The 16,587-nt window shown below is 40.3% G+C and overlaps 1 protein-coding gene across 9 annotated transcripts in view; it reads right to left on the bottom strand.

Moving 5' to 3' along the window:
* ECT2 (epithelial cell transforming 2) overlaps positions 1–15,739 on the bottom strand; it is a 30,165-nt gene extending 14,426 nt beyond the window's left edge. For 2 of the 9 annotated variants that reach the window (XM_055723707.1, XM_055723706.1), the window contains exons 1-16: positions 15,559–15,699; positions 12,826–12,983; positions 11,691–11,770; positions 11,497–11,589; positions 10,385–10,567; positions 9,752–9,841; positions 8,666–8,773; positions 7,401–7,474; positions 7,123–7,253; positions 6,027–6,142; positions 5,763–5,825; positions 5,159–5,381; positions 3,675–3,811; positions 2,901–3,020; positions 1,207–1,275; positions 122–232 (exon numbers count right to left, since the gene is read on the bottom strand). In XM_055723707.1, coding sequence (XP_055579682.1) covers positions 122–232; positions 1,207–1,275; positions 2,901–3,020; positions 3,675–3,811; positions 5,159–5,381; positions 5,763–5,825; positions 6,027–6,142; positions 7,123–7,253; positions 7,401–7,474; positions 8,666–8,773; positions 9,752–9,841; positions 10,385–10,567; positions 11,497–11,589; positions 11,691–11,770; positions 12,826–12,955 — 1,728 coding nt within the window. In that variant the 5' untranslated portion in view covers positions 12,956–12,983; positions 15,559–15,699. Of the gene's footprint in view, positions 1–121; positions 233–1,206; positions 1,276–2,900; positions 3,021–3,674; positions 3,812–5,158; positions 5,382–5,762; positions 5,826–6,026; positions 6,143–7,122; positions 7,254–7,400; positions 7,475–8,665; positions 8,774–9,751; positions 9,842–10,384; positions 10,568–11,496; positions 11,590–11,690; positions 11,771–12,825; positions 12,984–15,150; positions 15,192–15,558 lie in introns of those variants that run through there. The other 7 variants (XM_055723703.1, XM_055723700.1, XM_055723708.1 and 4 more) reach the window with 5 other exon arrangements.
* Positions 15,740–16,587: the final 848 nt, after the last annotated feature.

A 16,587-nucleotide genomic window follows, 5' to 3' on the forward strand; every position in this document is an offset into this window, starting at 1 on the left:
ACCAAGAGGTGTTTACATTCCTCCAAGCTTCCAAAATTCCACATTCTTCCACCTACTGCGTTAAGTAGCTTACTTGGTAATGGTCTCCATGTTCTACACAAAGACTTAGTTGTGCACTTACCTTTAAGAAGGCATGAAACCTTGGCTTCTGTTTTTCACACCTAGTAATAGTCTCCTTGCTCATTTCGAAGAAATTCACAAATGGAGGGTATGTTTTCAACAAGTCTTTTGACTGAAAGAAACAACTGTTACAGCTCTGCTTTACATATTATGTAGCATTGTACATATGTTCATATGCCCTGAGCCATACAAAGCTGCTCAAAGACACATTTCAATAAAGAATAATAAAAAATGTGTTGTAAACCCAGGCATGTTCACAGAATAAGTTAAGACATTTTTGCATGCCAGATGCCCAGGATTTAATGCTACTGATTAAATGCAGACTGCTCTCAGAAACATCAAGTACACACATGACAATCTTAGAAGCTGCCGAGCAGCTCAAATAGAAGGCAGGCTCTCACCTAGCAAGATGGTTTTGGCGAGAATTTCAGAAATTTCTGACAGGTAATTTCTCCAGTTACTGCAATCACCTTTAAATGACACTAAACCACCAGAAGCAATACCTTAGACTGAAAACTTTTGAATGCCAAACGCTATTTGCCTCAATATGATCAGATCAGCAAAAGCACAAGATACCCAGCAGACTACCGATGTTAAAACAAATTGCGGTCCCAGACCTAGCTTTCCTGTTCTGCACATTCTGTACGTGGGAAAACGAGTCCTTATTCACTTACACATTTTGAGTCTTGAAGGATGAAAAGAAAAAGTTGCGGTAAAAAGCTGTTTTGCTAGTTATTTACTATTGATCAGAAACAGCACATAGCTAAGGTTACAGAAGAGCCCCTTTTAACGTGGGAGTAAAAAGCATATCCCTAGTGTTGCAAATTACAGTTGTCAAACTGTATCTATTTGGAGTTTTACCCCCTCATTGAAGAGGACAGGCACACATAACCTTACCCTGAACTGCCCATACAAAGTATATCATGTAACTCAACTGAAGAGCCTAAACAGAAAATACAATGATACAAGTTAGCGGGTTTTCCTCACTCGCTAGTGCTTTGCTTGTATGTGCTAGCTCCTACAAACAGATTATTTATAAGGCAAGATAATAGCTCTAACACATAAAAAAAAAAACCAGACACTTACATATTTAAGAATGATATCACCAATACTTCTGCTTTCAGTCCAGTTCATCATAAGATCTTCTAGGTCTTCCTAGAACACGTGCAGGGGGATGGGGGGGAAGAAAGTGAGAATGAACTTGCATAAAGTTGTAAGATGGGATCAGTGTTCTGCCAGACACATGTCACGAGCTGTGTGGCTCACAGAGGTGAAAGCGAGACCTCAGGCTTACAGAATATACAGCTCTAAACCAATGCAAGCAGAGCATCAGCACCAGCCAACTCTGCAACAAGAGGACACTGCTGTGTCCCATACGCTACAGAACATATCCCAGAGGTTTATTAAACAAGTATACACAGAAGACAGTTGAACCAATTCTAATTAAGAATGCACACCTAATATAGAACTCTTAAGTCCATAAGACAGGACTGAAATAGAACTAACATAGTTCTCCCTCAATCGTTTCACCAGGGTGTCAAGGAAAGTGAGACCAAGCTGCTAAGCCTGTATCAGCTTGATAAGGATCAAGCTTATTCACTGTCAGCTAATAAAAGGGCAGGAGGGCAGACCTGAAGGTTCAGGATTTGCCTTAAGTGAGAAGGATTCACCATTAATATTGGTCTGTTGCTGCCACTTGTCTTACCTTTGTTACACCAAAGATGAAGGAAAACACAACTACATCTAAGCAACTTTGTCTATGCTACATGCTGCAGGTGAATCCTACTGGACACATGAACACACATGCTCTACCTCTGTTTCAGTGGGCACATACCCTATTTAAGCACCCGTTGTGCTTAACTAGACTAGATCCCAGTGGCTGGGGGGAAAAAAAAAAAAAACACAACAAAACACCCAAACCACTTAAGATACAGGCAGTCTGCAAGTCCTATTTTAAAAGCCTGTTGTGAAATGCACACAGCAACAGGCATATGCCATTATTTGAAGGAGATTTTGTGACTTCAGATTTGAGGAAGACTTGCGTTGTAGTCTATTACGAGACCCAGAGATGGCTTCAGAGGGTGTTTGCAATCCAGAGCAAAAACCCAACATAAAGAAAGCCTCAAGAAAACAACCTCATAGAGAATTCTAATCAGCTCTTATTAAGCCTCAATACCAGCTCAACTGCTTCAGAAGTTGAAGCATGAGCCAGTTTTACAAGCTGGTAGTTTCTAACGTTTGGTTCAAAGCCATTTAAGGAGGGATTAGTTTCTCCTACCAAATGATATGTTCATATAGTGAGAATCCTATCTAAAACCCACAAAAAAAACTGATTTTGTCTTGGGGTTTTTTGGTTGTGGGTTGTTTTTTTTTTTTTTTTTAATTCCATAGCTTTACCTATCCTTCCAAGAGTCCCTGCTTACTTCTTTAATGGAAACGCATATGTTATAGTCAGACTACTGTTTGATACTACTGGCCCCTTTGACCAGTTTTGTATCAGTTACTTAAAACCTCCTACAGGAGGGATTAAAATGGGAAAAGGAGAAGCCAGCTTATGAATGGCAATACTAGTTACATGCACAATTCTCAGATTTGATATTTATAAGCAAGTGTTAAATCTTCAAGCATACTTTGGATTTGCACATAATTCCACAGGTTGAACAGTTTGTAACAGCACCAGGATGAACCTACACCTGTCCAGCAGACACAACTTAAAGCACACAGAAAAGACTCGAAATCTGTATCAAAGCTTCCCCTGCAAGGGAGAAGTTGCAGCTTGCCTTGATTTTAGTATGGACATCAAGAATATCTGGAATGCTGCCAAATATGGTCTTAATCTCTTCCTGTGCAAGGATTGGTCCCCCAAGTTGCCCTTCCTTCTCCAACGGAACTTGAAATAACTGATGAAATAAGACCATTAAAAAAAAAGTTAATGCCCTCCCAACGACCACACATTGTGTTAAAAACAGTTACGAAGAAACCGACAGCATTTTCCTTCTAGATCATGCTTTCCTGCACTCACAATCTTGAGATATTCCCATTTAGCAAGAGTGGGTTCAAGATAAAAACACCAAGTTCAGTATATGACTACAGCATAACACCCTTTCATCTACTCTTCTACTCACACACATCTTAGCTCGCTCTTTAAGTAGATAATCTGCTACAATGCAAACAAACTTTCTAGAAATTAAGCTCTTCCTGTAAACTGTCTGCCAATCTGCTCTTGGAAAAATTTTAAATCCCTTGCCATCACTCTCTAGTCACTAATATCTTAAAAATCTGAGTCATGAAGACCCTATTTTTTCTGGTTTGGAATTTCCATGCAAACTGAAGTTCCACTGCCGATCCCAGATTAGAAATTGTATTTTCCAGCCTTTATTATTAACCAAAACTAAACATTTTTATATGCCAGCAAAATTACATGAGATTGTTTACATTGTCATCATGCACCTAAGCCCTCAAAAGCCTGCACATTACATCAATGACCATTTTCAGCCTATGAACACTAAAAGTCTTATTACAATTGACCTGTACTTGCTTTAAAACCAGCTTACCTGAATGATTGTTGTTAGAATATCAACATAGTTACTTTCTGTCTGATACAATTCCTTTGCAACCTGCCATCTTGCAGACTGCTTCAGCGGAAGAGGAGTTGAGTTTTTTGAAGGCTTTGCACAGGATTTTGGTGTTTCTGATGAAAAGATATTCCCAAAAGAAAAATAAAGCTTTATTACAACGAGTCCCAAAAAAAGCTCACCCTCAACAACATGAAATAAGAACTTCAGAACTTTTAAATGAAGATAGTTGTTTGGGTTTTTTTAATAAAGGCTATTCTGAAGGATATTCTATAGTTATCAGAGCTCTTTCTAGAAAATCGCTTTCTTTATTACAGCCTAATTATAGAACAACAGTAATTATTATTCCTCAAAATTAGTCTGAAACTAGTAGTCAATGACTTCACCCTATTATGTTTAGTAGGGAGTGAGGATTAGGTGTTGAACATTATTTATACATACAGTAGGTACGTAGCTCAAAACCATTTATTAAAATCAGTTCTTGCATGAAACATTTCATCCTACTCTGGGAGGAACATAGGGAATAATTTCTCTTAAAGCTAAAGCCAATTGGACCTGGAGCAGTCCATTAGTTTTAGACACTTGGACATCAGAGACCTGTACGTGCTCATTCTGGTGTCAAAGTTCATTACTGTCACAGTTACTATGAAATGAGTACCTTTCCAGTTGTCCTCAAGATACCACTTTTTCTGAAACTTTCTGCTGACGTTGGATTAGAAGCAAATTATGTAGCAGGGATTACAACAGCACTAGCATGATCCAAGAAAGCTGGTCTTTGAGAGTAATCTGATCTTTCCTGTGTTTCTTCCGAATTATCACTTACAGGTTGTGCCTTACTGAGATTTCTTGTTTGACTTGTGTTACAGGGGCCTTTTTAAAACAGTAGTAACTCGAGATACCTCCTCTATATGATGCCAGTTAACTCATCAAAACCAGTTGGTGATTTATATCCTTGTGAAGTTTTTGACAAGATAGTTTGCTAGCACAAATAGTCTTACCTCAACAGAACACTTCAAAGACCTAGGAATGGGCTTTGCAGGAATTTTCCCTTTAATTCCTTTAGAAAAGAACCTTTGTCCTCCTTTCTCCAAGTATACTACCAGAGAGGGTTTTTAGACTATTTACTTTCAGCTACATTGCTTATTTGCTGCAGATTTCCAGCAAAGTATTTGAAGCATTTTGGAATAACACTGTACTGTACTTCATATTTATAACTCCATATTTTTCCTTGTTTTCCCTCAGATACAAATATGCTTACTGTGACGACAAGAGGCAGCCAGGTGTCTGTCTGAACTCTTCACTCTACTTCTGCTTTCTGCACAGTTTGAAAAGATGAAAGTCTGGAATTACTTAGCAAACATGCAGCAAAACCTGTTAGACTTCCCTACCACTACCGTTACCACTTCTATGCAGAGAACTCTTCAACATTGCAAGTGTGTCTGAATGGAAGTTTTTAGCTCTACCTCCACTGGTAGTGCTTGACTCTGGAGTGTTAGAAATATCCAGCAAGGACCCAATAGAAAGCGAATGTTCAGCTGACGGGCGTTTCCGAGGAGGGAATGGCGACATATCTGTTTCTCTGGTCAGTTGTGCAAGAGTCTCTTTCAAACGGCGTCTTTTGCGATTGCTGTTTGGAGTACTCAGAGAAAGTAATGACACAGACTTCTTGAGGCCAGGACTCTCTGACTGTAGCAAAAGAAAGTATAGTTTAGTGGTTTTACCCACTGTGTCCAGCTCAACTCAGTGCAAAGGTAAATTAATTGCAAAGACCAGCACAACTCTTCTTAGGGAAGAGGAGTTCTTTCAGAAGGAAAACGGGTGAAGCTTTTTTTTTTTTTTAACTGGAAGCCACACCAGTATTTTGTTTAACTAAAAATAAGTTCAGCCTTTGGGAAGCAGAAAAAAGGGTTTTTTCCAGATTAGTATTATATGAATAAAATTTCTAATAGATTATCTGGAACTTAAACGCCACTAAAACATTTGATCTCTGGCCCTACACATACTATTGGATTTGGGGGTAAAATTAGCACATACATGCTGCGCATTACGTGACAGAGTTCAACATACCTTCTCAAATAAATACATGGATTCTCCAGCTCTGGCATCCATTTGAATGCTTCCCCAGAACCACTAAAGGAAAAAAAAGAAAACACATATTAAGAACACATTACAGGGATTCACCCAAACCTAAAAATACTCAAAATAATATATATTATTAATAGCAAGGCAGTCTGCATACATTTTTTCAGAATAAGCCAAACGTTTGCGTTTAGTATCTCAGATACTGAGTATTACATAGCAATGTTCTTTCAACATTATTTCAGCACTAACCTCTTGCTTTACAACGTACAGTTTTTCTAAAGGCTCAAATGGAAGATCTTTTACTGTACTTTCTTCAACGACTAAATGTGTACACCTTTCATCACCAACTGGTAAATACTGTCCTCCTAGATAAAAAAAGGCAAATTAGCAAGACTAAAGAACATTATTGTTAGAAATTAATAGCTCACTTGGTAGTTCTGTGGCACCTATCATTAAAGAGACAAGAGCCGAAGAGAGATGAGCTCTTGCGAGCTGATCAGTTGTTGGGCTTACATAACACGCTGTTATTATCAGCAGTGGACAGCTTTAAGGAAACGGGATGTAACATGCAGTAGCAAACTACACATTGAGAAGTCAGGAGTACACAGCATTCAGAAGGCATTTAAACCTGTCCGGCAATAAACACAATATTCTTCTGCAAAACTTTTCTTGTTTCTTGGAAGAGCAAGCCAGGAGTACTCACCCTAAAGGCATCCATAAGCTAGAACCTGTGCATGTCACAATCTTATAAGCAGCTTTAGGTAAACAGGTGGGGGGGTGGGGGGAGATGAAGCAATCTGAGCCACCTTTCATCTCTTTTGAGGAAGCCTTGCTGTTGCAAGCTTGCTCTGTTCCCATGCCTACAGTTCTGTTACATGCAACTCTAGCAATACAAGACTGAAGACTTGTAAGGTGTCTGTTACATCATTACTGTCAACGTAACTATTAACATTGTACTACATTATTGAAAAATGGAACACTTCCAATCAGGTGTTTCACCAGCAATGAGTCATATCAATGTCAATGCTTTCTGTGGATTATGTAAAGATACGTACTACAAAACGGAAGCAGAATATACATATTATGTAGCAGGTTTTCCAGGATATCTTCAAGCATCCTACAATCACTTCTTTTTAAATTCTCTAGTTTCAATCAGCCTCAGAAGTCTGAATTTTTCAACAGCTACCAGAACTTATGCATACATGACATCTAAAAATCAATTTATAGCTCTCCAAGTTGAAGAATCCTAATACTGCAGGATTCATGATCCAGCATTTCCACTTCAGTGACATTTATCAGCTACAAACACCATTCTTCCCACAGACCAACTTGCATAAACAATAACCTTGCATTTCTGTCATTTCTTCCATGTTAGCTTTCTCATCATCAGAGAATCCAAGGAAACTTAACATGCAATCCTGGAAGGGAAGAACCTTAAACTGATCTCTGAAGTCATCATCAGCTGCACAGAAATCACTGAAAAAGAGAAAAATAAACACAACAAAAAAAAGAATTGCACAAAAAGGTCACTAAAGCAGTGCTACGTCACTATTTAAACAGAAGCTCATAACCTTGCATCCTGTTCACCTGCAGTGTTAAGGCTGAAGAAAAATAAACACCTACATTTCGTTCCTTTTCTCCCAAGCCTTATAAATCCACTCAGCTTTCAGGATAGGAGTACCAAGACTTACAGCAGCCTATAAAACAGGAAAAGCACAAGTTGTACCAAGTATTTCCCATTAAGTCTTCCCATGCCAAGAAAAATTTGTAACTTAGCTTATAATTTTCTAGACAGATAGTGCAAAAAGTGAACATATTCCTTCAAGAATTGCATCCAACTCACTCCCAAAACTTAGAATGTATTAATTCTTCCGTGACTAGGAGATCAGATCAATAGTTATTTTGGAACTTAGAAGTGCACCGTTTTATTAGTCTGATATCCTTCATCACTCACAAAAACACAAAACCAAATCCCTGTTCCAGTGGAGTACAGGACCTTTTTTCTGCTTTTGGTACTTTGTACGAAGACAAACATCCCAGCCTGCTTTACCAAAGATAAAGTGACTATTCCAAAGGAAACTTCCATGACTGCACGGGAGAGATTGTAAAGTTTTCCTACTTTTCCCCTTTGAGTTGGCAGAAAGGGGTGTCAACAGTTCGAAAGTACACCTTCTCTTCTAAATGGAAGGTAAGACAGGCTAGGAAAAAAGCAACAGCTTACTAACAATTCAAACAAGGGAGAATCAAGGGACATAAGCATTTATATGTCATATTCCATGGAATAAAAACCTATAAACTCATATTTACTTCTCAGCTGGACATCGTGGCCTGCAAGATCCCCTTTTAGTAGATTGTCAGAGAGGAGGGAAAAAAAAAACCAAAACCAAAACATCCACCACTCATAATTACACATAAAGGAAGATTTGCATCTTTATATACAAGTTAAAAGTAATTTTTAAAAGAAGATGCACACAAATTGAGCACTAAAGTTTTTTGCAAATTACCTCAAAGTTTATTGTTTGGACAGGAAAAAGAAGCAGGCATGTTTATATATAAACACCTGTTCATCAAGTCTTAAGTATACTGCCAACATCAGTAGATATAGATGTATTGATGTAATCAGTACTTAGGCATTTTGGTTCTTGTTATTTACTATACTTGTCTATTTCAAAAATCCCTGCACTCAGGCAATTCATATTATTTAGATCTCAGAGACAAAAACATGTCAAAAGCTCAACACCAGATGGAGATGACCTTACCATTGCAAGACATTGCTGTTAGTACAGGAAAAAACCTAGCAACTTACAGCTGAAGTATAATTTACAGACTTGGTCTGCAGGAGACAAATTCTGAAAGTTTCTATGAAGTGCCCACTCAAGCTTACATACTCTGAATTTTTCTCCATGTGTCGAGTGAGCCACCAGATGTGTAACTTTTGAGCTAAAGTCCCTTCGAATAATTCCACCCATATGATGAACCAAGGTCACTAGTTTAACCTGAGAAATAAAGATGAAATAAATTTTCAGTATATCTTTTGAAGCATACTATGCAGAGAGCAGTACAAAAATAGTTTACAAACCAAGCTACAGGAAGTCACATCAAATGTCTAGGAATAGAAATGCTCCTATTTGTTCTTAAACTTGTTCACATCTACAGGAGACAGTACAGCTGATATCTCAGAACTACTAAATTTTTCTAAAAAAAACCCCCTTAATACAGCCTCTCATGATCATGATACATAATGGCTTCACATTTTCATGCAAAACAGATTTGAAGCACGTTTAGCTCATTGATTTAGTCAATTGTACCTGAAAGGGTAATTGCCAGAATTTACATAAGAATTTGAATCTAGCAGATAAAACCTAACTACTCCTAACACTGAGCAAAGGCTTTTGTTTTGGGTTGGGTTTAGGTTTTTTTTCCTGATGAAGGTGTGGACCCACACTGTCAATTCCCATTCATTCAACAGGGACATTAGGTGCCAACTGCACCATTGAGAAAAAGCAAAGTACTGGAGTATCAAACCACTTCATACCTAGATACATCAAGACTGAAGTCCTGATAGCATGGCAGCGAGATAGCATGTCTGCACATCCTCTGAACAGGACTACTCGGCTTTACTTGACCACACTACTACCATACAAATAAGAGGACAGTATCGGGTAAACATCATCTTACCTGAAACCTCAACCTACACATCTTTAAGCCCTGCTGAAACAGAGCTGTTTAACGTCACTCAACAAAAAAAGTGACAGAAGTATGGACAACACTACTTGGACAAGGAAACAATTTTGTTCCCATCCTCAAAAACTTCACTGCCTCTGGACATGCAACAAAAAAAAAATAAACAATTCATTCCCTGCAGTCATGAGCTCTAGTCATGGCTAAACCCTATGGGTGAGAAAACAGAAGAGTATTTTGAAAATAAACTTAACACAGTTTTAAGAAAAAATATAAAAGAAAGACAGTCTTACTAATTCATCTTTCTTTCTGAATCCTGTAAAGCACAGTACCAAGTTCAACATACTTGCACAGTACAGTGGACGACAGGAGAAAGGTAAAGGCTGCAAGTAAGAAGTAAGCTTATTAGTGAAAAGCATATTGCTTCCATTAGTTTTAACATTATCTTTAATACAGTACTATTGTTCCTAGTATTAAAACGCATCGGGGACTACTCCAAGTCTGTGTATTCAGTTATACCTCAGCTCCAGACCTGCCAGCATTCTGATAAACTAGAGCAACCCCAAGTTCCACGTAGCACTCCATCCTTTCTTTCCCCCCCCCCCCTCCCCAGTTCATGCCCTCTATGTGACAACCTTTGGAAATATAAAGCGTCTGCTGGAGCATCATTTGTGTGCTGCCTTTCCTAATGGTGCAATCCCAACTAGTGGGTCAACAACTCCCACAGCTACTGCAGTCGTTGTAGCCATACTGTCTGTTTTTCACTACATGCAATATCCTAACACAGTATTAGAAACTTGCTCTTCTCTTGCTACAAATATTTATGATTGATTGGCAAAGCAAAATAGATTTTATTTTGTACACTTAATGTTTAGAACTCACCACATCAGTGAACTGCTCAGCTGATTTCAACACAAAGCACATACCTCTCCTTTTCGTGCACAGTGCAGTACTACTGGAGGTCCAATGACACGGCAATCTGCTTTGCAGAGGTTGTTAAAGATACAATCTTGGAAGTCTGACACAACAAAGATAGTTTCAAATTCTGGGGAATCAGAATCTCCAAGCTCTTCTATTGTGTCTGTCTTTATGTAGGGCACTTTAATTTCCTTGATGCATGGGAACAAAGGGGAAGGCGTTATTCAGGCAACATAACTTGCATTACTGTCAAGATTCAACTGACTTTTATTTTGGGCCATTCAGAAAATGTACAATTCAGATTTCAGAGACAGACTCCCAGGACTTGTGAAAGCTGAATTAGATGCAACTGTTCTCTAGCATAAGAATAGCTATGAACTGCACATAAAAAAAAAAAATATCTTAAAGCAATTCCTGCTTCTGAAAAATAAGAATTCTAGTTACTATAGTATACTACTATAGTAGTTTACGTATCAGTTCACACTGATAATATAGTATGGGAAATATCTACAGACAGAAAAAAAAACCCAAACAAACCAAGCACAAAAGAGTAATTCAATTTCAGACTGTTGGAACAGCATAAGGTAATTCTGGATGCTACTAAAAAGTAGGATCCAGCTTACAACAGCAAGATCCATGCTGCGTAAGATCTAAAGTACAGAAGTCAATTTTGTTCATTGCTTGATAATTTTAAGGGTTCTAAAAATTTGATCTATTCCAGTTTCAATCATTAATTGCAAATTTTCCATGTTTTTTACATGAAAAAAATGGAGAACCACTTTTACATCTAAGCTTAAACGCAGCTTTCAACTGAAAGAGAAGTCAATTAAGCAGTTATGAGTCAGTTCATAGCAAAACCTTATTTGTTGACTGTTAGCATGCAGTTGAACACCCCATCAATATTTCTATCCCCATGTTAGAAGAGAGCTGCAGATGCAACTTCCATATTTGAGAGTATTCATAAAAAAAGTGCCTATTTTGACAAGCTTTAAGTGACACCATCAGTAACATTAGCATACGCTGCGGCCACTATGCCCAATTAATATAAAGGGTGCACATTTCAGTTCGTGAAGTACAACATGCTGCATGCAATCACATGTGCTTTAATTGCATGACATACCATATGAATAATACTTTTTATTAGTTTTTCTTCTGATTTACCAGGACTAGTTTTCTTTATCTTTATAACTGGTACTTCCATTATCTTAATGGTCTGTGGAAAAGGAGAACTTTAGTACAGAACCGGACTGGCTACCAGAAGTCTAAAAGCATACCATCTCATCCCCGTGACTGTTTTATCTTAAACCCACATACCTCCAAGGCTTTCAGAAGCTCCTTATGTTTCCCTGCTTCCTGAACCAAAACCACTCTTGTTTCTATTTGAGGCATTTCTTCTGTTTACAGAGAAACAAGGATAATAATATTTTAATAGAAAACTCCATGTTAGACCTAAATCAAGCAATAACACATAGAACAATACAGGCAGACTGCATTCTTCCAAGATACCTTGTCTATCAGGAACAAACCTGAAAATAAATGTTACCTCAAGAAGCCGGTCCTTTAATTACAGCATACTCAATTGACCATAGAACCTAAACTGCCCAGTATTTCATGAAACAAGATCCTGCAATTCATGACCGGTTACCTTACAGTCAAAGCAAGAACATGCAAGAAGAGTCAGTGTGGGCAAGGAGGAAAATGAAGAAATAAAATTAAAAAAAAATTACAAAATTGACTTAATGCTTCTAGCATAATTAGATACCAAGACTTGCTGGAAAATAGACAGCTGGTATCTTTTCTAGCTTCTGTGTTCCTGGCTGACAAATTTTATTACTTCCTAGTGGCTTCTCAGTTTCACCAAGGAATATCTGAACTGAAGTTCAGTATCTTGTTCTTTTTCTCCATGTATTAGGAAGCTTTCAAGATATTAGGAAGGAGGGACAAGCGTTGTTGCTTCCATGTCATTTGCACCAAAAGACCACCACTGGATTTTGGCTACTGCATTGCAGAATAACAATATGTCTTTTTTGTTGTTTTTTAATGTCAAGATTTGTTCTTGAATTAATTTCAAGCTCAAGACTATTCATCTCTAAGGTCTACCTGTACAGAGCAGAGCAGCTGTAGTTTCCAAACACTAGTGTCAAAATATCACCTGGAACAATTTATTCCACAGAAAAGGCATCAATTGCAACTAACAGCTTTCTATGCATCAGCCAGAAGACTCACTTGATCTCATGGCTGCAACCCCAAATTTTTATAATAAGGTGAGTTAAAGATTAAGGAATTCCCTTTGTTGGTGAAAGGATACCAAATCAACACCCTTTTAGCTACCCTACACACAATCCTGTAGTTCATCAAAGCACTTTGGTTTTTCAAAACTACTTAATGCCTACAAAGTAAGTAGTCATTACAAAAACATAGTAGTCTTAAAATAAGTTTCTCCCGTTACCTTCAACATCCAAAGCAGACCCAGGAAATAAATTCTCTTTGGAGGTTTCTATAATTTTTGAATCAAGAACAGAAGAATCAGCCAAGAGGCTCCTCCCAGCTTCAGATACCACCGTACTGTTGTCAGCCATGATTATGTCTTGTTTCTTTCTTCAACAGCTAGAAGATAAGATACATAACTATGTTACAGTTGCAAAAAGCTCATTCTAAGAGCTCTGTGACTAAAAAGTCAGAAGTAACTTCTGAAAACAAAAGATTTATACTCTTATTAAAACCCCACTCACACTGATGGCATAGTTCTAATGCTCTTTCAGGAGTCACACAACTGATAGAAAGGACTGACAACAATCCTGTTGCAGAAATGGTTCTGAGCAGGCTACTTACCACCACAAATATTTCATTTGCACAGAAAGCTGCAGAGAGAGTACTTCAACTCTGAGCAGCAGGAAAACAGTAACTCTAGTATTATTTTTAGTAAGTTTTACCACAAAACACCAACAAACTAAAAGCACTTGCTTGCTTCAGTGATAAACTATTATAAGCTAGATTTGAGACCAAGATTAGCATCGTCAATTCTCCTGCTGAAGTTTCACTTCAGGGTACACAAAGTGTCTTGCTAACATTTGATTTTTCAGGTGAACTGGCTAGAGTTACTGTGATTACCTAAAAATGACCTCTCAGGGAGTAGAGCCAGCAGTACCCAAGAAATCCACGAGATTTCTCAAAATGCATGAGTCTTTACAAAGGTAATAAGCATATCTATGTCTAACTGTATGATCTAGTCTAATACCTTACATTAACTAAAATATAGTAGAAGTATCCATTCATCTCCAGATAAAGAGGCCTTCTGTCTTCTCACAGGTAGACTAAACCTGGGCTCTCCCTGCCCATCAAACAAACTTGTCACGTACTAGAAAGGCAAAACTCTTACTCCTCTCATATTTTGTATAGGTAGCTACCTGAATCTTGTAGCAGTAAATTTGTTCCAAGACATCTGCCCAACACATAGCACATTTTCTTTTGTCCGTGAAGCACTAAGCAAGTATTTCCTGTGATTCATCATTTATATATTTGCACAGCGATATCAGAAGTTATCTAGATTAGCCACTGTATCTGAACTGCTGCAGTATAATGACTTTCTGTACCACTTTAACTGAAGTCATTCTCCTCAGGACTGTAAAAGTCCCCTTAAAACAGTAGCCACCCAAATAATGCCCTAAAGCACTGTCTGAAAGGGGACTCATGAGGTAGTAAAACCCCTAGAGACCAGCACATACTATCTTTCAAGTTGTGCAATGCTTGTCAAAAAAGAAAAAAAAAAAAAAAAATCAGAGGACAAAAAGCAACGGGTGTCCAGCATAATGGCAATATAGAAAATAATTTATCTTCTAGAGTTTAGGAAATTGTGTTTAAGACTCTTGGACAGCATTCACATACATTCATAATACATCAGGTAAGTCCTAATATAGTCACAAGCAATAAGTCAACACCACAAATCTAGCAATTCTAGGCATATTCAGTTATCAGAATTGCCACCCTAGTTGCAATTATGTTGCACACACAGCTGTGTGGGCTCCACAGAATTAAGTTTCCTAGTATCAAGTCCCAGTCATCCAGCTACTTTAGACCTAGAAAAAGGAGAAAGTACTTTTAACTAGAAGAGTCTTTAGGGATCACCTGACCAGAAGGTTCTAAAGATAGCACTAGGAACTGTCACACAATTACCTCTCCTTTAGCAGCAAGAGTGGGGGGAAGCATTAATCGCTGAAGACTCAAGCCATATTGTTAATAATTATTACCACACAGACGTATGTAAAATCAGACCAAAAAAACACTAACCACCTCCAGTTAAGTGTACCATTAAATTTAAATCCTAAAGATTATTTTTTAAAATAACAGCAATATGATTCCTGTCATGCTGCTGTTGTTATACCTAATAACATGTATATGAACTCACAGAGAACTTCACAGTGTATTTGTGAGAAGCCCATACTTAGGGCTAGGCATTGATTTTCTTCATGGCTTTTCCAATATATTTATGAGGTTCCATTCTGGGTGTATTTTTAAAACATTCCCTGCTTTAATGGTCATGTATTAATTAATAACATAATATTTCTGGATATTACTGGACTTACACACCAGAAGTGCCAAGATACAGAAATAGACAAACTGCACACAGGGACATGAAACACAACAGCTTTACCCTCACACCAAAAAAAAAAACCCAAACAAAAAAACCAAACAAACAAAAAAAACACCTAGAAGTCAGAACACCATCACTACAGGACTCGGACAGACACGAATGCCCCTCCAGCACTACACTTACAAATGACCTCCCAAGGGTTTGTGGAAAGCCCGAAGGTCGCAAAGCATCCACAGGCGCAAATATGTTTTTGAAAGCAGGGAAAGGATATCTAAAAGCTTCCCGTGTTGCCCATTTCCCTTCCGAGAAACCACCCGGCAGCGTGACCAGGCTGCCGTGCCGAGGCGGCCGGCGCAGTCCCAGGCACCAACAGCCGCCCCCACCCCGAGCCAGCAGGTGCCACCGAGCCGGCGCCTCCGCGCTGCCCCGAGGGTCCGGCCTGCAGCCCGCAGCGGGCCCCGCCACCCCCACAGGCCCTCGGCTCTCACGGCTGCCCCAGACACAACCCCCTGCCCACCCCAGCGGCCACGGCCGCGACCCAGCCCGCCCGAGCCCACCACCGCCCTCCGGGATCGGCTGCCCCGGCCATACCGCGCCCGCTGCCGGCGCCCAGGGCCGGCTGCCCACTCACCGCAAACCGCAAAAACAACCTCCGCCATGAGCGGGCGCCGCCACCAATTCAAAAAGCCAGCCGCCGAACTAAGTGAGCCGCCCATTGGCTGCCAGCCCCACGGCATCTCTGTAAGCCTCCACCTCATTCGGTATCTCTCCCAGATGTCCCGCCCTCCTCCCGCACAATTTGGACTGCTCTTCCACGCCTTCCCTTTCCGATTGGGTGTCGCAACTGCTGCTCATAGCGGGGACGTCTTCCATTGGCGGGAGGCGTTTCCTGGGCAGACGAACTGGCCTCGTTGCGGTACCCGAGAGCAGGTTGCTGAGTGGGTGGGGGCGCCCTGCGGTGATTGGCTGCTGGGAAGGTTCGAATGCTTCTAACGGCCGCGCCGGAGAGACCCGGATGGAGCGGCGGCGGCCGCGCTGAGGCCGCGCTGAGGCCGCGCTGAGGCCGCGCTGAGGCCGCGCTGAGGCCGCGCTGAGGCCGCGCTGAGGCCGCGCTGAGGCCGCGCTGAGGCCGCGCTGAGGCCGCGCTGAGGCCGCGCTGAGGCCGCGCTGAGGCCGCGCTGAGGCGCAGTCCCGCTCCTGGGCAGGGCAGGCCGCATGCCGGGGAGCCCCGGAGCCGCCTTCACAGGTGTCCCATGGCCGCACGGAGACGGCAGTTAGCGGCCCGCAGCAAGTGCGGGAGGGCTGGGCCCTCAGCGGCCATTGGCGGCCCGGCCCCCCTCATCCTGGCCGCCGTGTGGTGGGCCGCAGGGCACGGCCTGGCCGGCAGTCCCTCAGACCGCCCTTGAGCACTACCCAAAAGGGAGGATAAATAATGGCAGTGGCCGCCATAAAAATATTAATGCTATTAATAATGTAGTAAGCTCTGCCTGGCTGAGGATACCGGCGTGCCTGTATTATGCTGAGTTTCAGAATAACCAGTTTATAGGAAACAAGGGGAAAGACCTGGTCAAGATGAAAATCAACCAGCACCAACCTCAAAACAAATCAATTATACCAAAT

This window comes from Falco cherrug, chromosome 11, assembly GCF_023634085.1.
Source record: "Falco cherrug isolate bFalChe1 chromosome 11, bFalChe1.pri, whole genome shotgun sequence".
Classification (NCBI taxonomy): Eukaryota; Metazoa; Chordata; class Aves; order Falconiformes; family Falconidae; genus Falco; species Falco cherrug.